The 26,152-nt window shown below is 36.4% G+C and overlaps 1 protein-coding gene across 1 annotated transcript; it reads right to left on the bottom strand.

Annotated features, from left to right (window-relative positions):
• Positions 1 to 1,293: 1,293 nt before the first annotated feature.
• LOC108671353 lies at positions 1,294 to 25,087 on the bottom strand (the record flags this gene model as incomplete). Its single annotated transcript, XM_047883036.1, is given in 5 exon segments — positions 1,294 to 1,470; positions 1,864 to 2,220; positions 3,327 to 3,453; positions 24,563 to 24,687; positions 25,000 to 25,087. Coding segments are annotated over 4 exon segments (688 nt in total), but the record flags the coding sequence as incomplete, so codon positions are not given.
• Between the last annotated feature and the right edge of the window lie 1,065 nt (positions 25,088 to 26,152).

Here is a 26,152-nt window from a genome sequence, read left to right on the forward strand (position 1 = left end):
GTTTAGAGAAATCTGTTTGTTACGTGCACGGGTTAGGAATAGCAGGCTTGTCATTGTTGTGCGGAACCGTGAAGGAGGTGAGTGTCGTGTGTAATCAGGGTGTGTGTAAATAGGCGTGAAATCTTAGGCTTTAAACTATGGTGGAAATATATTCTGTGTTTGTCTAAAATTAGGATATTCAATTATGTATTTATGTATTTATTTGTATTTATTTATGAGTCCATTAGGTTGCACTGGTTGATTTGTTATTGATGTATTTTCAGGGAAGCCTCGAGACTTAAGAATTACACCTTTTAACTACGAACTCTCGTATGAATTGAGCCCTGGGAGAAGGGGACAAAGGGGGTTGAAGGACGACACGAGCCATAAATGATCAAGAGTGTTTGGACCTAGCTGGCTTAAGGATTGAGCCCACAACAGTGTTAAAACCAATATGGAAGTCACCGTCAAGTCTGCACGCTACCCATAATTATTTCGACTTCGCGGCGGTGTTTCTGGTTACATATGCATGAAATTCTAATTCTGAACGCTCAACTCAGAGAAATGGGAGGTTTATTGTTTAAATAATGATGCACTTTCTGCCCTTGTATAAATCATCATCATCACCCATTTCGATCAGACATATGCTGGTGCACCCATAGCAGCAATACTTAATTTAAATTCGTTGGCGGTAAAGTGCAGCGCCATGAGCGGTGTTGTGAATATCTTTTTGTGTTCCATATTCATTGCAAAAACTGCATCGAGGTATCGTGCACTCAGAAAAATGAAAGGCTTATGTAGTCCAAATAACGATACTATCTCACCCATGGCATAAGCAGAAAGCGGTCGCAGCATTGACACGCCATTTTTTAAGCTAAACTGTATACAGGATGACCCGCAAAAGAGCAGAAATTATATCGCAATTTGGACAAAATGCCTCGCTCATTTCTCGAAGTGATGTGTCAAACTCTGCGTTATTGCTTGGATAAAGAACCACATTCGCAGAGACGCGCAATACCGAGACGAGTAAAAAGAGTGAAACATCTTTTGAGAGGATGGAAGGGACCATTTTTCACAAATATCTCCCTCGGTCTTTTTTCGAATAGTCCTCTGTTGATGACACGCTTTTAATAACAAATTATGAACATTGCATGGAACTTGTAATGAGCGTTGATATTCAATTGAGGAAACAATGACACAGTAATAACAATAATTATAAAGTTTCAAATCTTGCATGTATTCGACTATGCAACTTACTTTGATTAGCAACGACCGCGTCGTCAAATGAGGCGTCACACACGCGGATGAGTTCCCCTCCCTGCTCGTCGAGGGTCTCGGTGCAGAGGAGGTCAATAACGTTGAGGTCAGAGAAGTAGCAGGTTGAGGTGGTCAGTAAAGTGCAGTTGCTGATATTGTAGTCGGCGCCCACACCCCTTACCATTGTTACCTGCGCCTCCTTCAAACGATCCATGAAAAGAACCTCAGGTTTTACTGTAAAAAATGTTCGAATTATACATGAAAAACTTATTAAAATGCACATAATTTGTAAGAATTAAATACTCTCACAACTCTTAAGCTATGAATTCAAGTTTTCTTTGGTGGCGGGATAATGATGATTAGAGAAGCGGATATTTTTTTCCGCCGCGTGAAAATTGTTGTGTGTTTTAGGCATAAATCAGTGCTTTGTTTTCTTAATTTCTATTGCCATTTTTTAAGTAAACAAGTATGGGATAACAACGTTCGAGCTTATTTAAGGTTGAGGCTGCGGCTGAAATTCATTAAATATATTTTACAACTTGCTAGAATACTTTTCTGTCATGAATATTGGTTTACTTAAGTTTTAGCATGGTAACCGCATTATTGTGCCCTTATTCTGTAACTTACTAAACATGCGAAACTTGGATGAAGCCCTCAAGCTTTCGGTGAAGACCTGATATGTTTGCAATGTGTCGTAGCTCAGCGTGTCGGGATCAACTTCAACAGCGCCGCAGAGAAGCCCTCCATTAGCTGGCTCAGCGCAGCCAGGCGAAATGAAGACGTTGGTTTCGTTATCATCGTACGCGAACGTGAAGGGAGTGCCGGTACACTCAATGGAAATTGTCTCGTAGGTAAAGTCTATTGGAGCAACATTCAACCTATTTGTCTTTGGATTAGTTGTGGTCGGCACGTCGTAGAAGCACACTTCGAGTTGTGTTGTGTTGCGCCATGTGAAGGATTCAAAGCTGGTGCTTGTCAACGCTGCTGGAAAAATTGCATGAAAAAATTTCAATGCATAGAAATAGGAACTCATACAATGCTTTGAGCTTGATATATTTGAACACGTACGTAAATTAAAGGAAGAGCCGCAAATAAATTTAAACATAAATCTTTAAGAAAATCATTACATGTTCCTCGCTCGTTTCTTTCTTTTTTTTTTTTTTTGTTCGCTTCCATCCTACTATTTTTTGATCGAGATATTTTGTTGGTTGCATCGCCTGTGACCCACAACTGATAATCTAGTGATAAGCGGAACGGCCATATCAGCAAGCCCGTCACTTGCACAGTTTTGCGTATTGCATGAACTTATGATTCTCAATTCCCAGCGCATCTAGATTTATATTCATTAGATTCCTTTTTGGATCCCAATATAGGGGTCTCGGGCTATTGAACCGAAAAAATGTATGAGCAAAGGAAGAAAATTCACCATATATTTTTACAAAACGTTCCAGAGTCTAGCTCCATCGTCAGTTGGAAAATTGTAGAATATAGATATAATATAAGTTGTTAGTACAGTCAAAATTCATAAACCGAAGGTAAAACCTAAATTTATAAATAGAGCTCGACGATGCAGCTGGACTCGAAAACGTGTTTTAAAAATATGTGGTAATTTTTTTTATTTCCTTCGCTTTTAAATTTTTAGCGAATCTGCAATTCAGGCAGTAGAGCCTGTTTATTAAGTATTAAACGAAGCTGAAAGAAACTTGGAACCTGAAGATTTTTAACGCAGCTTTGGAGAAGAGACGCTCAAACCTATACCGTTGCCCACAAACTGTTTAAAATTTCCTCCGTGTCTTAACATATGTCATCAAGTCTAGTAAGGAAAATAATGAGATGAAACGAATATTCCAACAACCTTACCACCATAAAATCGTATTAAATTTTATATTCGTGGTTAGCTTCTACGAACGAGAGTTTGCCGAAGGTAAACTTCATAATGCATTGATATCCTAATTTGTTTGTCAAGTAGAATGTTTTGAATCCACGATAAAATCCTCTCAATTTCTGCGCTCAACACAATCGAGTAAATATTCAATATAAAGTTTAACACGCTGATTCAGTACAATTCACCAACGTATTCTATCACAAACCTGACGCCGGTTGCCCAGCCTGAGCCACCGCGCAGAGCAGAGCAGACGCTGCTGCCCAGCACAGCAGCTGCTGCAGAGGCGTGCTTGTCTTCATGGAGTAGCGGTCTATCATTACCAGTTTATTGTGCTGGAACAAAAATTATATCTAACTAAAGCTCAATATTATCATAAACACGTATCTCGGCTCAATTTCATTGACGTATAGTAGGTTTGACCGGCGTAGCCCGAAATAGTTAATCCCGGAAAAGTTAAACTTCCTTATAAGGCCTAATTTCATATATAAAGGAAACTTTAACCTTTTATTTTTGAAAAAGCAACAAAAAAATATTTATTACACTAATTAATGCCACCTTCTTTCAATGTCTCATGATTTCAGCACTAAAAATTAAATTACCGAGTTATACCAAACATGATGAGTAAGTATTGTGGTGACAATACTCATCATGTGAGTGTATCAAGATACTCATCAATACTCATCATGTATCATGACAATACCCGATTAGCCTCTGTAATTCCGGTGCCAGGCTTCAAGCGCAGACTCACTTACCTTGACATGTATGTGTAAGGTTTTATTATCAACAGGTATTATTAACTGCCTTTACATTACTTTGTTAAAATGTTAGTTTTTATTTCATTTAATTTTACTCGGTCATTAATCGTGACAATTGGGCTAGTGAGACGCATCACCATGGGGACTATCTACGCAAAGTGTTCAGGGGGAGGGTCTAGGTAAGAAAATTGTTCCTCAATTTACAGATTTACAGATCTTCCTGAAACTTCTTACACTAAAGAAAAACACATAAACAAGCATATTTTTTCGAATTGATTTTTGATTAAAGTGACATTTCCTTGTTACTTTTTTAATTTCCTCTTTTTTGGGGAGAGGGGACTTTGTTACCTTCCTCCCCCTACTTATCCTATTTTATAAAAAAATAAACCTATCAGAAAAAGCTTCTTTAGCCGATAGATCATTATTATTAATTTTAAATAATATTAATAATTATTTAATTATATATAATATTTTAAAAAAATAATTATATAACTGTAATTATTTAAATTTACCTTTTTCTAATCATTCGATTTTGAATGATATGTCTTTCTACGTTGTAGCTCGTAAACTGGAGGATTGATTAACTTTGCAATTTGTGAATTTTAACTTATCCAGAGAGCCAAAACTGAAGCAATTAAAAAGTAAAGTTAAAGAATTTTTTTTCATTGCATGCGCCAGGGTAATCATTTTTGCACAGTTAATATATAGAGTGATTAATAATCTACAAGCATATTATCTATCCAGGAATACATGTACCGATAGTCAGAAAGTGTACATATTTTGCTAGATAGAAACTGCCTTGCATGAACAAACTGAGGTACAGAACTTACATTCGGTTTGTTGCATTGGAAGCACCTTGTTCACAGCTATAATATGAGCTCAGAAAACGAAACAACCTATTTTTATTTTTACACCCAGACCTTCCATTTATTTCAATGATGATTGGCATAATTTGATGGTTGATAATAATTGATATAAATTCTGAACACTCGCACCTATCTCACATCCTGTTTCGCTCAAGCCGAAGGCCACTCATTTGGCCTGCATGATATTGTACTCAGATTCTTGAGCACCATTACCGACTTGTAAGCGCGCTAATCCCAAAATCAAAACTTATTCCAAAATATTTGAACATAACGCGAAAACAACTTATTAAAATAAGTATTAAAATCAATAGCTACTCACATTTCTCACCGGGAAAATGGGAATTAGAACGAACTTATTGACACGCAATGTTTCAGGCCTGTTGTTCCTGCAATCGCTCATTAGCAAGTGGTAAAAGGAGAGATTAATATGCACGGCCACTGATTACTGGGCTGCTTTTTTGTTAATAAGTGAGATAGCCGTGCGAGTCTCTGTTCTGATCGTGAGCCATCGTGATAGGAAAGTTATCTTAGTCCATAGAACACGGCCTCAAATTTCGAAGGAAAAGCACATTAAATTTATTGCATTACACAGTCAAGCTATACGATGTTCCATGTATATACGAAAATGTCATACTTAAAACTCTTTTGACCACTTACCTTTCTCCTTTCCTATCTTAAAATATTATGGTCTTTAAGCCATTATTAACAAGTACTGGAATAAATTTGAGAGTATGATTTGATAAACTATCAAATAAGTGTGATTAGAAATATTGGATATACTCGTAACATAGGACTGAATTAAACTATCGAAATATTTTTGATTTCCTAATAAACATGAAGGATTTCTCACAATACTGGGGTGACCAGTTTTGTGAGAATACAATACTGGGGTGACTCACAAATTGATAATTTGTAAATTTATGTCTAGAAATTCATGTCATCTTAATTGATACTCTCACGAGAATTGCAACAAAGAAATTTGTAGCTGTGTCGATTATATTTAACAATCATTTCTCGATGATACTCATCACTAATTATCAAGGGTCACTTTAATCTGAGAGATATCTATAATGGCAATCAAAATTAATTTCATAAATTTCTGCTCTGAATGATCAACAGGTACACTGAATGATCCACTCGTCCACTGAATGATCAACTCCTGCACTGAATGATCGAATTGTGCTCTGAATGATCAACTTGTGCACTGAATAATCCATTCGTACCCTGAATGATCAACATGTGCACTGGATAATCAATTCGTACCCTGAATGATCAAATTGTGCACTGGATAATCCATTCGTACCCTGAATGATAAAATTGTGCACTGGATAATCCATTCGTGCACTGAATGATCAACTTGTGCACTGAATAATCCATTCGTACCCTGAATGATCAACATGTGCACTGAATAATCCATTCATACCCTGAATGATCAACATTTGCACTGGATAATCCATTCGTACACTGAATAATCCATTCGTACACTGAATGATCGAATTGTGCACTGAATAAAAGTCTGATATCATTTAGGTTTGAACGTTGTTCCCCGAGACGGAATTAGCGGTTGAAGTATACTATATTATGACGGTACATTCCATGCTCTCGCTTGCGCAAAAAGATAAATGGTTAAAAATGAACTTGAGTTACATCTTAAACTTGTGGTATGGGCCCGATGAAAAAAAAAACATGTTAGTCTGCTTCAGATGCACATCGTTGTAATGTTGTATCGAAGTCAAGTCAGTTTTTTTGTTGTACTTTAAAATGTCGCGTGCTTTTCGCAATGACATTTTTAATTTAATTTTTCTACACACTCCACAGTATGAAATTACCTCCAAGACCGCCTATCTTCCATGACCATATTTCATATTCCTTATTTCTGTCTTAGGCTCAGTTTTATAGTTGAATAATTAGTGGGTGATACTCCAGCTGGCTGGGATAGAGTTGATTAATTAAATGTCGATATCGGAATAAAAACTCTTTACATATATGCTCCTACGAACCAGGCCATTCAGTAAATATTAGCATGAGTGCTGGATAAATCTGTTTTCGTTGCATGAAAACGGTTTCCGAGTATTTAAAATAAATGGAAGAGCAGGGAACATTTCTTTCAAGAATATAATTAAATATTAACAGGTTAGTGTCGTTTGTTCTCGGAGAGCGTGGGTGTCGTCAGAGGTGTAAGGTTGTTCTCGAGATATCGAATGTTTTCATCTCATTGCTCTACCGCTCCATTTCATTGCTGATTCAGTTCATTAAAATGACGCAAAATTTACCGCTTGTACTGATTTCATATTGTTGAGATTATTTTAGTTTTGTACTGTTGTTTTGAAAAGTGTATTATTGATATAAGAAATGAATTAACTGAACTTCTCATTATTCTTTTTTGTCTTCAAACAATTAAAAAATCTATTCATAAAAGTTATATGTAAATTTGGACTTATTTAGTTCATTTGATCTAAAACGGATTAGTGTAATATAAAGTTCACAACATTTTATTCAAGTGCAAAAAGGAATCCTTACAAATAAAACATATTTATGCGAATTGTTGGAACAAATCAAGAAAAAAAGTTGCAAGTCCTCGTTTACAATGATCGACAATTTATTTCCAATAGTGTAACAAACCACCTAGCTCAGAGATTAAAAAAAAAAATAATTTTTCGTCATCCAGTAGAATAATAATGCCTGAAATGAAAATAAATTCATGGTTTTTTCCACTATTGAAAACACAAATATTTGTGTGTCATTGAGAAGATTTGAATTTTAATCGCGATGCGAGTAAACCCAATTTTTTCTTTACCATTTTTCCTTCACTGATGAGACATTTTTTACTGATAAACTGGTATTTAAGTCTGATTGAAGGTCATATTTACTGAAAAAATTGGGAAATCTATGAAAAATTGGAAAATCTATCTGAAATCTAATTTTTGTGCAAGAGAGCTTTTCGCTGATTGATGAGTGGTTTTCGAATTATTATTAACCATAGATATGTACAGTGCCAGGCTTCATTTAATGCTTAATTAAATTCATATTTAAATTAAAGCATTATTAATGAAAGTAATAATACTTAATTTAATTTAAATTTTGTGTGTAACTTTGTGTATCGGATTTAAAGAATTTCGTTCGGAAACAATTGTCCATAAACTTAGCGTACATAAATTCTTGTTAAAATACGTGAATACTACGTCACTGAAGGCTTTAAACCGCACCTACAGCAACTATCTGAAATATTTTCTACAATGATTTAATTTACAGTTATACAGGGTGCGGCGTGGGAACTTACTCTTTTAAAAAAATCACAAAGTAAAAAGTATTAAAGATAGCGTTTTAATTCTTTCTTTTTTACAAAGAGCTACATTTAAAGTTTCGTTGGGTTTACTTACAAGTTTAATTCTTGAATATTACATCTTGTAGGTGACCTCCATGCTGTTCAATACACAGAGACTGCGAACGCGCGCTCCTCTCTCGACCACTGCATGGTCGCAACTGAACTGAGTGGACGAAAAACTTCATAGCCCGCGCACCATATTGCGCATGGCGCCACCTTCCTAGGACTAATGGCCGCCACGTGGCGCGCAATTCAAATAAGTAAGTTCCCGCGCCGCACCCTGTATTTTGTTTAGTTGTTGGTATGTAACCTGAGTCTGGTAACATTCGTGTACCGGAGCCTTAGTCGAGTCGCTATTTCTTTCAACGTTAGATTTGAAAAGAACTGGTCAATAGGACAGTTTTTAGATCTTCTGTGAACAATTCAGACGTGAAAATTACACGAATAGGCGACAGGCCAAACTTGGCCTATTTTATAATCTTCAGCGCCATACTATACTATAATATATTATACTATACTATATTATATTATACTATACTTTACTATCTATTATATTATACTATACTATACTATCTATACGCGCGTTTACAAGCACGATACTTTTCAAATTCGATTATACATGTATTACGGCTATGAAATTTTACACTTGCATTTGGGATCATGCGGCATCGAAAAACGCGGATGTTTGGAACGATGAATCAATAATTATTAAGATATAGTTCTTAATTTAGATTTTTTAAATGTAATTCGAGACTCAACAAATTGAGATTTCCCAGAATTACCAAACGCGAATTCAAAGGGAATTTTATGTTTATCCTTGTTGATAATGGTGATTTTCTGAGTTTGCAAGTTTGAAATTCATTCATTCATACGCAAGTTTGAAATTCATTAACGGGGTTCAAATTTAAGATTCGAGGATTCATCATGTACAATGCCGAATGTTGTTGCTTCTATTATAAATTGGGAATAAGAATAACGAAAGGTTATTGCTTATAAAATCCGAAGCATGTCGGCGATAACTTCTGTTAGTAAAAGATGTATTGAGTAATGATTGCAGCTTTTTGCAATGATTGAGATGAAACGAGCTACATTAGATGAAACGAGCGGGGCTCTAGCACCGCGGTGCACACCTCCGTGTACAGTCCGCCCGACACGTAACATGTGGAGACCGGCGCTCCAGCCGTGCCGGGACAGTTCTGCGTCTCCAGGTTAGCGTTGCTTCCTTTGCCTACACTGACGCGAACGATATCATTTCCAGAACACTTCAGCTGATGGACAGTAAGTGGAAAATTATAATTAAAGCATTTATTTGTTGATGGCATTTAAAATTTATGAAAATTCGTGTTTCCTGAAGACTATAATGTTTAATAAGCCCATTGAATTGCTGGCCTGCAAATAGAGTAATAAATGAGAGATTTTCAGTACAGGTTTCAAGTATATTTCAAATGCCGACTTGCTTTGTGAAAGGCTAACTCATCTTTCAAGGCTGTGTGGTTCCGAAACAAGAGGAACCTGCACCATACGTAGAACTTGCGGCCACTCTAGATGGTACGCGAACACATTCGGGGTCATAAACATATTTTATTTCATAAACATATTTTATTTTCAAAAATATTTCATATTTTTACTGCAGGAAATCTCCAATGCCTCCTAAAAAATTATGTAGCAGTGATTTATGACATGGGCCACACGCCCACCTACCTCGCCCCAGCAGCCCACCTTTAGAACCTTGAGAACCAAACATAACATCTACGTACGACTATGGTTAGCGCAAGTATTATGATTTTCAAAGACTAATTCTACACATTTTGGGGCTACTATCTAGTACTAGTATTGATTATAAGTGTTTTTTTTTCTGGCCATACACCGCGACTGTAGGTAACCTATAAGTAGTACTCGATCATGCAAAGATAGGAAATCACTTTTTCAAAAGTTTACTGCTCACCCGTATAAGCAAAGTTAGGTGAGCCTCGCTGTATGATCCCAACGATATCATAAGCAACGAAAACTGTGTACTTCGTCACTGCGGTGGTAGGCAGGAACTATCCATCTTCCGAAAAATCAGCACAGCTTGCATTATCAACAGCCACAGCTCCTGTGAAACCTGCAGTAACAAACAAGAATAGAGAAAAATTTCCTGGGCCCTAACCTCACATGGTTCCTTAATATAATGATTATTTGTTCGTTTATGCTGCTAGACATGCATTAGGTAAATTAAATTTTGAAATATTATTCGAATTTCTAAGTTTATTGACGGTAAATTAAGTGAGCTTAACAGAAGATTGCGTGCAGCAAATTAAACTAAAAATTTTCAAGTAATTTTGTAAATGCGAAAAAAATTAAGATTGGCACCTGAAACTTTTCTTCACCAGTACTCGCTTAAAGTTAAAAATGGCTACCTTCGGTGTCCTACCCTAGTGACATGCGTTACAAATGACCATGGACAAGTTCAGGCCTAATGTATGTAACTAAGGGTTTTAAACAATACATTCTTTAACATATTGCTCTACGTATATAATTCAAATTTCAGTGTGAATCTTCTGGAGCGGGGTTGCTCACAGGCAGAGCTGGACAGCGCTACTTTGAGATGTAGCGGCCGCTACCGCTGCCGCTACCGCTGCCGCTACATGCTCTAATTGTAGCGGGCGCTCCGCTACCGCTACACCCACTAGATTGTAGCGAGCGCTACCGCTACCGCTACAGTAAAATGTAGCGCTGCTACATTTTAAAATGTAGCGACGCTACAACGGCCAAAATTATTGGAAATCTCTAAATATTTATTGTTCTGCTATTGGGATTTATTCATGCACATTTACAGTGGGGGGAAATAAATATTCGTACACTTGAAAAATCGTATTTTAATGTATGTAAGTACACAAACTTAACAGGAAAAGTGATTTAAAACCCGAAAAGTGAACATGTTGCATTGTTTTTTGTTGCATTGAGATTTAATTTCTTTTGATAGTATTTTTGAATACTATGCGTCTCTATGCATAATTCAAATCACTTTTCCTGTTAAGTTTGTGTACTTACATACATTAAAATACGATTTTTCAAGTGTACGAATATTTATTTCCCCCCACTGTAATAATAATAAAAGATTTTCAAAACATATCAATGCAACTTTATTGCAAATAACCTAACCGAACTAGTACGGGTTACATACAGTAAATAAAATTACAGTTATTTTTATGTTTTACCTTTCCTACATGGATGTCTACTTTAATCTACCAATCTCAAAAATTATCCACATATACACATAAAAAAGCAGTCTTCTATTTTTACATATATGTGGATTATTTTTGAGATTGGTAGATTAAAGTAGACATCCATGTAGAGAAGGTGAAACATAAAAATAACTGAGTAAAAATAACTGTAAGCAAACTGAAACATGAAAAAATACCTGTAAGTGGTAAATGGTAGGCCAGAGGTGGGCAGTAGCGCGCTACATGTAGCGTCCGCTAGTAGCGGTATTCAGTACATTTTTAGTAGCGATAGCGGTAGCGGCGCTACATTTAAGCAATTGTAGCGGTAGCGGTAGCGCCCGCTACATATTTAAGTAGCGATACGAGGTTTTGCCGCTACAGCGCTACCGCTACATTTATAGATAAAGCCTTTAGATTTTACTTAATAGTATTAAATATTATTTAGAAACCAGCAAGTGGCCGACATAATATAAATTGAATTACAGAATAAAAATGTATGAAAGATTTCGGTGTAATGTCGTCAACCCCAGCCTGTTACTAGTGTCAACATGTTAGTTGTTACTTGTTAAGTTGTAACCAGTTACCACTTGTTCTTGTTCCGTGCCAGCTGCCACCACATGTCCACGACCACATCACGGACATCAGCTACCTACTTCAGTTTGCTTACAGTTATTTTTACACAGTTATTTTGATGTTTCACCTTCCCTACATCGCTACATGGATGTCTTCTTTAATCTACAATCTCAAAAATTATCCACGTACATATACAAATAAAAGACTGATTTTTTATATGTATATGTGGATAATTTTTGAGATTGGTAGATTAAAGTAGACATCCATGTAGGGAATGTGAAACATAAAAATAACTAACTTTTATCTACTGTAACTAACCCGTACTATGTCGGTTAGGTTAATTGCAATAAAGTTGCATTGATATCTTTTGAAAATGTTTTAGTATCATCAAATGTTTATGAGTAAATCCCAATAGCAGAACAATAAATATTTAGAGATTTCCAATAATTTTGGCCTTTTTAGCGGCTAATGTAGCAGCGCTACATTTTACTGTAGCGGTAGCGCCCGCTACAATCTAGTGGGTGTAGCGGTAGCGGTAGCACCCGCTACATTTAGAGCTTGCCTGTAGCGGTAGCGGCGCTACATTTCAAAGTGGCGCTGCTCAGCTCTGATACCTTAGAATATAAAAAAGTTACTGAGCTTATTACTATAATCTTAAACTGAACACAAGAGACATCTTCTAATTAACGCGATCAAACGATAGGAGACTACCCTAGAATAAATAAAAAATTACTGGGCATATTACTATAGTCTTAAACTGAACACAAGCAATTTCTGCTTATGAACACGATCAAACGATAGGAGACTTAAATATATTATACCTTAAAATATAAATAAAGTTACTGAGCTTATTACTATAATCTTAAACTGAACACAAGCGATATCTTCTGGTTAACGCGATCAAACGATAGGAGACATAAATATATTATACCCTATAATAAATAAAAAATTACTGGGCATATTACTATAGTCTTGAACTGAACACAAGCAATTTCTGCTTGTGAACACGATCAAACGATAGGAAACCTAAATATATTATACCTTAGTTTAAAAAAAAATTACTGAGCATATTACTATAACCTTAAACTGAACACAAACGATATCTTCTAGTTAACGCAATCAAACGATAGGAGACTTAAACATATTATACCCTAGAATCAATAAAAAATTCTGGGAATATTACTGTAATCTTGAACTGAACACAAGCAATTTCTTCTTGTGAACACGATCAAACGATAGGAAACTTAAATATATTGTACCTTAAAATATAAAAAAATTACTGAGCTTATTTCTATAATCTTAAACTGAACACAGACGATATCTTCTAGTTAACGCGATCAAACGATAGAAGACTTAAACATATTTACCCAGAATGAATAAAAAATTACCGGGCAAATTACTATTGTCTTTAATTGAACACAAGGAATTTCTGCTTGTGAACACGATCGAAAGGAAGGAAACTGAAATATATTATGCCTTAGAATATAAAAAAAATTACTGAGCTTCTTACTATAATCTTAAACTGAACACAAACGATATCTTCTAGTTAACGAGATCAAACGATAGGAGACTTAAATATATTTACCCTAGAATAAATGAAAAATTACCGGGCATATTACTATAGTCTTTAACTGAACACAAGGAATTTCTGCTTCTGAACACGATCGAAAGATAGGAAACTTAAATATATTATGCCTTAGAATATAAAAAAATTACTGAGCTTATTACTATATTCTTAAACTGAACACAAACGATATCTTCTAGTTAACGCGATCAAACGATAGGAGACTTAAATATATTTACCCTTGAATAAATAAAAAATTACCGGGCATATTACTATAATCTTGAACTGTATACGAGCATTTTCTGCTTGTGAACACGATATAACGATAGGAGACCTAAATATTTTATACCTTAGAATTAAAAAAAAATTACTGTGCTTATTACTATAATCTTGAACTGAAAACACGCGATATCTTCTAGTAAACGCGATCAAACGATGGGAGACTTAAATATATTATACCCTAGAATAAATAAAGAAATTACCGGGCATATTCCTATAGTCTTTAACTGAACACAAGCAATTCCTGCTTGTGAACGCGATCAAACGATAAGAGACTTAATATATTATCCCTTAAAATATAAAAAAGTTACTGAGCTTATTACTATAATCTTGAACTGAACGCAAGCAATATCTTCTAGTTAACGCGATCGAACGATAGGAGACTTAAATATATTATACCCTAGAATAAATACAAAATTACCGGGTATATTACTATAGTCTTTCCGGCAATTCCGGCTTGTGAACACGATCAAACGATAGGAGACTTAAATATATTGTTGATGTGAAATTTGTCTATAAATTTCAGTGTATTGTGTTAGGAACATGCTGGTGTTAATTTTTGTATGTCTTCTCTTTTCAGGTGATAATTTAGTTGAATAAAGCTACATTCTAGCCAACCTTTGTTTGAGACCTACAAAACTTTTAGGTTCATTACAATTTATTCAACTAAATTTAATTGCCAGAGCTATAACAAATGCATTTTGAATCCAGTGTATGATTCCAAGTTGTTAAAGATGGATCGAGTTCTGAGGCCGTCAAAGTTCGACACTGAACCCGATGAAGCCACAGCTGCTAAACAATGGACTCATTGGTTCAAAACGTTCACTAACTTCCTGGCGACTCTCCCAACTGGAAGTCTGGTCAAACTTGCAGTCCTTACCAACTACATAGCACCTAATGTATACGAGTTCATTTCAGAAGTTCCATCATTTGAAGTTGCTGTCAAAACCTTGAAGGACGTTTATGTGAAACCCAAGAGTGAAATACAGTATTTGCAAGACATTTACTTCAAACCAGAAAACAAGACACAAGTGAAACTCTCGACCAGTATTTGCAAGTTCTAAAGATACTTGCGAAAGATTGCAATTTTACTGACGTCAGTGCCAACCAGTACAGGGAGGAGAGCATACGGGACTCGTTCATTAATGGACTTCATTCTAATTATATCCGCCAGCGCTTGCTGGAAGTTCGAGCCCTAGATTTGAAGTCGGCGTATGACCAGGCCAGATCACTGGAGATGGCCCAAAAGCAAGCTGACTCTTATAACTCGTTGCTGACTGGGCACAGCGTGGCAGCTTCAACAAATAAGTCGAAAAAGGTTCCAGAATTATGTCCCGAATCCTCCGAAACTTCTACATCTACAAGCCTGGAAAATAAGAGAGACTCGGCGTAAATATCTGCTCCTGTGAATTCTAAATGTTATTTTTGTGGGTTGATGCGGCATCCGCGTGCCAAGTGCCCCGCAAGATAGTCCATCTGTAATAAATGTTCAAAAATGGGCCATTGGTCAAAAGTGTGCAAATCTTCCAAGTCAAATGTGCCTTCAGCTAAACCTGCCCATTCAGCTGCCATGCACCTAGCTGCTATTGTCGCAACAAGTGACGCTACTGTAGATGCTCTGAAAAAGGCCACTATCACCGTTAAAGATCAATGGAACCTTCACTAGTAGATGTTTGATAGATTCTGGCAGCTCAGAAAGTTTCATTGACATGAACTTCGTCCACTTGCTCAAGTTGCCGATACATCCTGGCTCATCAAAAATATCGATGACTTCCACCGAATTTTCTGCGCCAACGCTTGGATACTGCGAAACGCATATCCAATACGATGATCATGAGGTTACGAAAGTGAAGTTGGGGTTTAATGAGGAATCTCTGCGCTGACGTTATTCTGGGTCATAACGTACTCCGTCAACATTCCTACCTGGAAATGAAATTTGGCGGACCTAAATCTCCCCTTAAAATCTGTAGTTTTGCTTCTGCTGATGTTGAGGCCCCTTATCTCTTCACCAATCTTAGTGAAAATTGCAAACCAGTTGCAGACAAATCAAGATCTTATTTGGCAGAAGACCGCGCCTTCATCCAACAAGAAACAGCGAAACTGTTGAAGGCTGGCATAATTGAGGAGAGTCGGTCAGCCTGGAGGGCGCAAGTGCTGATCACTGGCGGAATTAACCATAAGAAAAGAATGGTTATTGATTATTCAAGAACTATCAACAGGTTTACACTCCTTGATGCTTATCCGCTTCCTAACATTTCAACTATGGCAAGAAATATTGGCCAATACTCCATCTACAGTGCGCTTGATTTAAAGTCAGCATATCATCAGATTCCCCTTCAAGAAAAAGAAAAACCTTTCACAGCTTTTGAAGCTAACGGGCGCCTGTACCAATTCTGCCGGGTATCTTTCGGTGTAACCAATGGGGTGGCTTGTTTTTAGCGGACAATTGATAACATAATCGCGAACGAAAGAAAACTTAGGGGACACCTTTGCATATGTCGACAACATAACCATACGTGGTGCCGATCAGCAATCTCACGATAGAAATTTATTTAAATTCCTCGAAGCTGCAAAGAAGTACAACTTAACTTTTAATGAAGATAAAATCATCATCTCAGTGTCCTGCATCAACCTTCTGGGTTACAACATCAGGAAAGGACAAATTCGTCCGGATCCAGAAAGGCTACGTCCACTTAAAGAACTGGAGCCACCGTGCAACGCAGCTGCGCTCAAACGCACCTTAGGAATGTTCTCTTATTATTCGCAGTGGATACCAAAATTCTTCGATCTCATTCGCCCGCTAGTTTCGGCCACTGAGTTTCCCCTGCCTTATGATGCCATGAACGCGTTCCATTCAATCAAGAAAGCAATAAAACTATCTGTTGTGAACATTATCGATCCTAACATCCCGCCGGTCGTTGAAACTGATGCATCGGAGTGCGCTATAGCTGCTACCTTAAACCAAGCTGGAAGGCCTGTTGCCTTTTTTCTAGAACCTTGTCCAAATAGGAACAAAACTGGTCAACAGTCGAGAAAGAAGCTATAGTGCGATTGTTGAAGCTCTCAGGAAATGGAAGCATTTTTTACTAGGCACTCATTTTCAAATTGTTACTGATCAAAAAACCGTGTCATACATGTTTGACTGCAGGAAACTAGGAAAAGTTAAAAATGAAAAAATTATGAGATGGAGAATCGAATTGTCGTCCTTTAACTTCGACATATCCACAGGCCAGGGAAGGCCAACTTAGTGGCCGACACTCTTACACGAAACTCAGCGGTGGTGTGCGGCGCGGTGTATAGCTTTCCTGCAGACCTAAAAAAGCTTCATGATACGCTCTGCCATCCAGGCGTCGCGAGACTTGCACACTTCGTCCGTTCACGTAACTTACCTCATTCCGTGGACGACATCAAGAAAGTCGTTGCTTCGTGTTCTAATTGCGCGGAACTCAAACCTCGCTTCTACAAACCACCACCTGCGAATTTAGTCAAGGCTACACAACCATTCGAGCGCTTGAACATAAATTTCAAAGGTCCCTTGCCGTCTTCAAATAAAAACTGTTACATGTTTACTGTTGTTGACGAGTTTACAAGGTTTCCCTTTGCTTTCCCTTGCGCCGATACCAGCGCGAATACGGCTATAAAATGTCTGTGTACTCTGTTCGCTATATTTGGTATGTCAGCCTACATTCATTCAGATCGTGGAAGTGCCTTTATGTCGGAGACTTTCAAGAAATTCCTTATCGAAAAAGGTATCGCTCAAAGCAGAACAACGCCTTATAATCCCACGGGAAACGCTCAATGTGAACGATATAATGGAATTATTTGGACGGTGCTGCTCAGTTTAAGGTCGAGGAAGATGGATACGTCGCAATGGGAAATAATTCTACCCGATGCTCTTCATGCTTTGCGATCTTTGCTATCCTCAGCGACTAACTCTACTCCGCATGAACGCATGTTCAACTATATCAGAAAATCGACGACTGGCTCTACACTCCCATCATGGCTAATGGAACCTGGCAAGGTGCTACTCAAGAGACAAGTTCGCCATAGTAAGAACGAACCGCTGGTCGATGAAGTGGAATTACTAGAGGCCAATACTCAATATGCCCATGTCCGCTTCTCCAACGGGCGTGAGACCACAGTTTGTGGTCACACAGTTTGTGTGTTAGAAGCGTCGGGCGAACTCCTGGATGGTGACGTTGAGCCTGAAAATAAGCTTCCCATGACCAACGAAGACGACATGCGTAGCATGCAGCCCATTAACGTCGAGAACTGTTTAGGGACCAGCATCACCAGCGAACTTGCTTCACGTACGCCACCAGGCCCCACCAGCGAACCTGCTGTACATTTGCCACCGAGCCCACCAAGCGAACCTGCTTTACGCATATCATCTAGAGTTTCGAAGCCCCCAGATAGGCTAACATATTAAAATGTTAAAACCCGATCGAAGTTATATAGTTACCTCCTTTCGAAGCAGTTATTCCATTTGGACATTGTTCATTGGATTTTACCTAGTACTTTTGTACTGATTGCGTTAGGTACATTAAACGTTGCTTCTGCTATTTGTTGGTTGTTTGTTAACGATTCTTTCCGTAGTTCAGTTAGGTAGTCCATGTGTATGTTACTTTTGAAAGGCGGGGTGAATGATGTGAAATTTGTCTATAAATTTCAGTTTAATGTGTTAGGAACATGCTGGTGCTAATTTTTGTATGTCTTCTCTTTTCAGGTGATAATTTAGTTGAATAAAGCGACATTCTAGGCAACCTTTGTTTGAGACCTACAAGACTTTTAGGTTCATTACAATTATACCTTAGAATATAAAAAAAATTACTGAGCTTCTTACTAAAATCTTAAACTGAACACAAGCGATATCTTCTAGTTAATGCGATCAAACGATAGGAAACTTGAATATATTATACCCTAGAATAATTAAAAAGTTACTGGGCATATTACTATAGGCTTAAACTGAACACAAGCAATTTCTGCTTGTGAACACGATCAAAAGACAAGAAACTTAAAAATATTATACCTTATATTATAAAAAAATTACTAAGCTTATTCCTATAATCTTAAACTGAACACAAACGATATCTTCTAGTTAACGCGATCAAACGATAGGAGACTTAAATATATGGTACCCTTTAATAAATAAAAAATTACCGGGCATATTACTATAGTCTTTAACTGAACATAAGCAATTTCTGCTTGTGAACACGATCAAACGATAAGAGACTTGAATATATAATACCTTAAAATATAAAAAAGTTACTGAGCTTATTACTATAATTTCAAACTGAATGCAAGCGATATCTTCTAGTTAACGCGATCCATTGATGGGGGACTTAAATATTTTATACCCTAGAATAAATAAAAAATTACTGGGCATATTACTATTGGCTTGAACTGAACCGAAAACAAGCTATTTCTGCTTGTGAACACGATAAAACGATAGGAAACTTAAATATATTTTACTTTAGAATATAAAAAATTACTGAGCTTATTACTATAATCTTAAACTGAACACATGCGATATCTTCTAGTTAACGCGATCGAATGAAAGGAGACTGAAATATATTATACCTTAGAATAAATGAGAAATTACTGGGCTTATTACTATAGTGTTGAACTGAACACAAGCAATTTCTGCTTGTGAATATGATCAAACGATAGGAGACTTAAACATATTATACCTTAGAATATAATATAATTACTGAGCTTATTACTATAATCTCAAACTGAACACACGCGATATCTTCTAGTTAACGCGATCAAACGATAGGAGACTTAAATATATTGTACCCTAGAATCAATAAAAAAATACCGGGCATATTACTATAGTCTTCAACTGAACACAAGAAATTCCTGCTTGTGAACACGATCAAACTATAAGAGACTTAAATAGATTATACCTTAAAATATAAAAAAAATTACTGAGCTTATTACTAAAATCTTAAACTGAACGCAAGCGATATCTTCTAGTTAACGCGATCAAACGATAGGAGACTTAAATACATTATACCCTAGAATAAATAAAAAATTACCGGGCATATTACTATTGTCTTGAACTGAACACAAGCAATTTCTGCTTGTGAACACGATCAAACGTTAGGCAGCTTAAATATATTATACCTTAGAATTAAAAAAAAAATTACTGAGCTTATTACTATAATCTTAAACTGAGCACAAGCGATATCTTCTATTTAACGCGATCAAACGATAGGAGACTCAAATTTATTATACCTTGAAATATAAAAAAAAATTACTGAGCTCTTTACTATAATCTTAAACTGAACACAAGCGATATCTTCTAGTCAGCGCGACCAAACGATAGGTGACTTAAATATATTATACACTTGAATAAATAAAAAATTACCGGGCATATCACTATAGTCTTGAACTGAACACAAGCAATTTCTGCTTGTAAACACGATCAAACGATAGGAGACTTAAATATTTTATACCTAAAAATATAAAAAATTACAGAGCTTATTACTATAATCTTAAACTGAACACACGAGATATCTTCCATTTAGCGCGATCAAACGATAGGAGACTTAAATATATTATACCATAGAATGAATAATTAAATTACCGCGCATATTAGTATAGTCTTTAACTGAACGCAAGCGATATCTTCTAGTTAACGCGATCAAACAATAGGAGACTTAAACGTATTATACCCTAGAATAAATAAAAAAGTACTGGGCATATTACTATAGTTTTGAACTGAACACAAGCAATTTCTGCTTGTGAAAACGATCAAACTATAGGAAACTTAAATATATTATACCTTACAATATAAAAAAAATTACTGAGCTTAATACTATAATCTTAAACTGAACACAAGCGATATTTTCCAGTTAGCGCGATCAAACGATAGGTGACTTAAATATATTATACCCTAGAATAAATAAAAAATTCCCGGGCATATTACTATAGTCTTGACCTGAACACAAGCAATTTCTGCTAGTGAACACGATCGAACGATAGGAGACTTAAGTATATTATACCTTAGAATATAAAAAAATACTGTGCTTATTACTATAATCTTAAACTGAACACAAGCGATATCTTTTAGTTAATGCGATCAAACGATAGATGACTTGAATATATTATACACTTTAATAAATAAAAATTACAGGGCATATTACTATAGTCTTGAACTGAACACAAGCAAATTCTGCTTGTGAACACGATCAAACGATAGGAGACTTAGATATATTATAGTGGTAGCAACTTAACAAGTAACAACAAACATGTTGACACTAGTAACAGGCTGAGGTTGGCAACATTGCACCGAAACCTTTCGTACAGTTTTATTCTGTAATTTATATTATGTATGTATCATGCTGGTTTTTAAATAATATTTAATAATATTAAGTAAAATCTAAAGGCATTATCTATAAATGTTGCGGTAGCGCTGTAGCGGCAAAACCTCGTATCGCTACTTAGATATGTAGCGGGTGCTACTGCTGCCGCTACTGAAAATGTAGCGGCCGCTACATGTAGCGCGCTACTGCCCACCTCTGCTCACAGGCCTTTATTCACTGTATAAATGTAAGAAGTTATTATCAGCCTAAAAAATCACCTATAGCTCTATTATGCCTCATTCTCGGGGTTCCCTCTGTTATCAAGAATTTAAAAGTAAAAAAATATATAAAAATCACAGTTTATTTATTCGATAAACCGTTTCGGAGTCAAGCTCGACCATCATTTCAAAATCCTAGCACCCGAGTATAATTACTGAATCACTTTTTTCGTTATTTTCTTTGATTTCAAATTCTTGGTACATTAATGTAATCAAAGTTCAGAATGTGCATTAATTTGGACGATGTCAATTAAAATTATCACTCTTTTCTTGCTGTTTTTACATTTTCTTTATTTTTCTTCCAACGCTGATTATTATAATTTATGTTCATATTATAGCTAGTTATATTTCATACGTCCATTTCATAGCAAGAATTTCTAACTGCATGCGTAAAGTATGCGCCGATAATGTCTGGATGGCAAAACTGATAAAAAAAATACCTATTTCTGGATCTAGAAGTCAGACGGTGAAAAGCCCCTGTTCAAACTGCGGCTGAGCTTGATAATTGACGGGTGAATAGAAGTGAACTTTGTATACAATGAAAAATCTTTGAACTTTTACGAGCGCGTGTGCATTTTTAATTCCGCTTAAACGAGAGTGTGTGAACTTGTAATTACGTGTGCGTACGGATGTGTACAGACGCAGTTGATTTTAAGTGTTCTCTGTTGTGGCAGTGTAACTTTCCTCGTTAGTTTGCATTTTCCGTCTCATAAGTTACATATGGACACAGTAAAAAGCATCTTTGCAATCAATCAGGTGAAAACGGGTACATTTCTCGAATTGAGTACATAGGGTACAAGATAAGTTTCCGTAGAATATTTTATTTTGTCTACGCGAATTGGAATCGGAACATTACTGAAAAAAGTCAAGACTACGTGATAAGTAAAAAACGTCTACGATAGACAAAATGATATTGAAAACAACATTGCATTGGATATGTAAGAGATATTAAGAGATATTTTATTAGTTCATTATAAAGTTTCTGATGTTTACAAGATGGATGACGAACATAAAAATTTCATGATAAGTGAGCGACAAAATAAATGAGGAAAAATTTGCGTTAATAGACTTAAAGGTGAGTGTAAAAGAGCAATTGAAGGGGAACTGCATGGGAGAACAAGAATTCCAATGTGTATGTGGAGAGGAGGGTGAGAGAGCAAATGGGATGGAATCATTGGGCAGTCCTCTAAGAGTTAATATGACCACTAATTATGTTAAATAAATTATCGAAAAGTTCTGGTACAATTTACACATCTTTCGCAAAGAAATAGATACAGCACCAGAGAATTGAAATACTGATACCGGTATATTGCTACAATTTTTTCATGAATTGCCATCTATATTACTACATTTTTAACCCTATCACTAAACTGTTCTCTCATTGATATACTCGTACAATCACTATAATCGCCCATAAATTTTACATTTTTCATATTCTCTGAAGCATAATTCCCTGTTTATATAGTTTCCCAACATATGGTAAAGTTTGTTTACGTTTCCCTCCATATGTTAAAAAGAATTACTCACTTTTTTGCAAATCGTTCGAGATTACATTGAAAATGACGTTCGAGGAAATGAAAGTTTCATGCACGCACACAGTCATCGTCGTGTTGTTAGCCCCGGCAGCTCCGTCGTACGTCCAGCGCATCAAACTGATAGTTAACGGTTGAGAAGCGTCTGTGAAAAAATTGCCAGCTGTTTACGACCTCTCTACTTCTTCTTGTTCGAATCATAAATACATCATTTATACGTAGAAAAAAATTGTCTGGAATTAATTTCCGATTCAAATTGTACACCACCGCATGTTGGAAGCTTTTTTGGATATTTTTTATATTCAATTTTTAACGGGAAGTTTAAATCATATCCTGCAAGATATAATACTGTATGTTGTATAACAATAAAAAGTATCGCACTGTTATCTCTGTTCTAAAGTAATTGAAAATAACTTACTTTCCTATTTATAAGATTGAAAGTTCGTTTAAAATGTATAAATAGTATATTTTGCCAATAACACGATGCATCTAAAGGTAACGAGGATTTTTTAGGAATGGAAATGTATAAACGGCAACTTTCAATGACTGAACGCAAAGCTTAAATTGATTCCATTTTTAAATCTAAGGACATCCTTACCCATAACGAATTTGCAATCGTAACACTCTGTCAGTCTACATATTCATGATAACCTCGAGTATCATATTCGCAACATGTGTTATTTAGCATGCCTATACGATATTCTACATCTAACTTCGTCCAAGCCTTAAGAGTACTTGACTGGTCACCATACCTCACCATATAAACCAGAAATACCTAGCAAGACTTGGCTGACAAAACCACTCAACATCTGCGCATATATGGGGTCTAGTATACGGGATCTATAGCTGTGCTCAACAACTACAGCAGAAGCTAATTACAATCTTCATGCTATTTTTGAGACTAGATTTCAACATATTTAACTTGGAATATGATAACAACCATGCAAACGCACTTTTGTTTGTGAAGGGAATTAGATTTAGACCTAATCAATCTATACGCTGAATCTCTCTCAAGCCCAAACAACAGTGTACGGAACTATTGCTGGCAAAAGCTTGCATAATTACATGTAATTCACCATCATTCTTTTCAGCAGTAACAGTTTAAAGGCAGTATCACCATCAACACCAAAAGTAGTAGCATGCGGGGACCCACTCCCCTCACCCACAACACGAACATTAGACAGCATGTCAGGGCTTTCATCATCCCTTATATATGCACCGGTGGTGGTAGCATGACAGAACCCACACACCTTACCATCGACAATCCATACAGCAGCAGCACGCAGTGCATCACGCAACTCTGAATCTGCATATCCAGTAACAGCATATTGAGCATTGCACAAAACTTACAAATATCACCAAAATCTTCACCGGCAACTTGTCAGTCCTCGCACCGCTCTTCATCGTCACACAAAGTAGGAGCAAGCACAACGTCACAGTATTTGCACTTCACACCGACAGTAGCTCACGCAAAACACCATACCCACTGCAGCACAAGCAGGACAACACAGCCACCGCAGCAAATACAGAACACCACACCTACTGCACAACACACAGGACACCACATCCACTTTAACACAAGCAGGACACCACAACCTCTGCAACACACGCAAGCAGGACACCACACCTACTGCGACACATGAAGGTTAGCTAACCTGTCATAATTTTCGAGGTCAGAGTCAGTATACAAAGCACCCAACCACTCTCTAAATTTACATTGTCAGTATAGCTACCACGGCACCATACCACTCACCCTTTTCACTCTTGTCTTGGTACGCATGGACAGCCGGAGCTGCCAGCAGCCATAGGAGAAGGGTTCCCAGCAAAGTTCTACACGCCATCTTGAGCTCGCTGCAGCAGGCGCTAGCACGTGCGCTTCTGTCGAAGCGTGAGAAACATTTTAAGAATTTCATACCATTCGTAAATTTGAAACTAAAATTGTTAACTACTGAAGAGTAGGCTATCAGTAATAATAAAATCTGAAAAATGTCTCAAAATCTTAAGGAAAATAGCTATGATTTTTCCTTTGACTGCGATGAACTTATCCACGCTTATTTTATTCATACTTACAATATTTATTCGCAATTTATTCTCTAGTTCCTTCCGTACGATTTATGATCAGAATATCATCGATGTTTAATTTTTCATTCAGAAAAGGCAGCATAGCCAGCTACCAACCACATAAATTACCTGTTATAATTCGTCGATTTGGAGCTTAGATGTTATTTTTGAAGCTTCCGACACTGAAGTGGCGGTCAGAAGGAAGGCGACTGATCACAATATTTCCCGCCAGTTTCTTTAATGTCAGAACTCCGCCTATCTCCTCTTGAACTGTATCATCTTTATCAAGGAGTGCTTCAGCCACCTGATACGGCGACTTACATTCAAACGCCACATCTTTCCGGACAATTCACCTTTTCCTCTTCGTTTGTCGTGTATTTATTTGCCTGATAATTAATGTACAATTGTAAAGTAGCTATTTCCTGTATATGTGAAGTAGCTTTTTCCTGTATTTGTGAAGTAGCTATTTCCTGTATTTCAATAACTTAAACGAATATGGAATATATACATTTCAGTTCGTTAATACTTAGTGCTGAATTCAATAATTTCAGTGAATGTCTGGAACAAAGAAGTCCAGTAAATTCATCAGTGAATTATGAAAAACTGATTTGACCGAAAATAAGTGGATTGTTAATGACACTGCATGAAAAAAATGGGGTCTTTAAGATGAACGAGCGAGCGAACGATACATTATATATGCTTGAAATGAATTGCAAAACAAAAAAGGGTTTACTAAGAAATAATAATTTTTTCACTAGAGGGTGAAATTTTTGGGTAATTTATTCCAAAATTGAAGGGAACATGTTCTTAGCATTGAAATTCAAACTTCATTAGATGCTATGCTGTCTAAATGAGTGTGGGTGGCAATGTCAGTGCAAATGGCAAGCAATTTAATGCGTTCAACCTGCACAATTTCATTTTAGAAGCAGGCCATGCATTTTATAGCAGAATTTTCAGCAACATCAACAACTCAAGGCCTTGGAACGGTAATCACTGAAGTTATTATATGCTCATTTGAATGATGATCTGTCTGTCACATACTCTTAATACTGTAGTTATTATGACTAGACTTAGAGCATTATTAGTAAGGATTATAACCTTATTCATTCAATAATAAATCCAAGTCTCCAAGTACCACGATGTAATTCAGTTTGTCAAAAATGATTTTAAATTAATACACTGCAGGTATTTTAATTTAAAGCTGAAAACATCGGTATCATTATGTAGGAATGATATTTACACTCAGTACTGACTTTTTCGAGTGAAGACTTATTTAGAACAA

The sequence above is a fragment of the Hyalella azteca genome, unplaced genomic scaffold, assembly GCF_000764305.2.
Source record: "Hyalella azteca isolate HAZT.00-mixed unplaced genomic scaffold, Hazt_2.0.2 contig11847, whole genome shotgun sequence".
NCBI lineage: Eukaryota > Metazoa > Arthropoda > Malacostraca > Amphipoda > Hyalellidae > Hyalella > Hyalella azteca.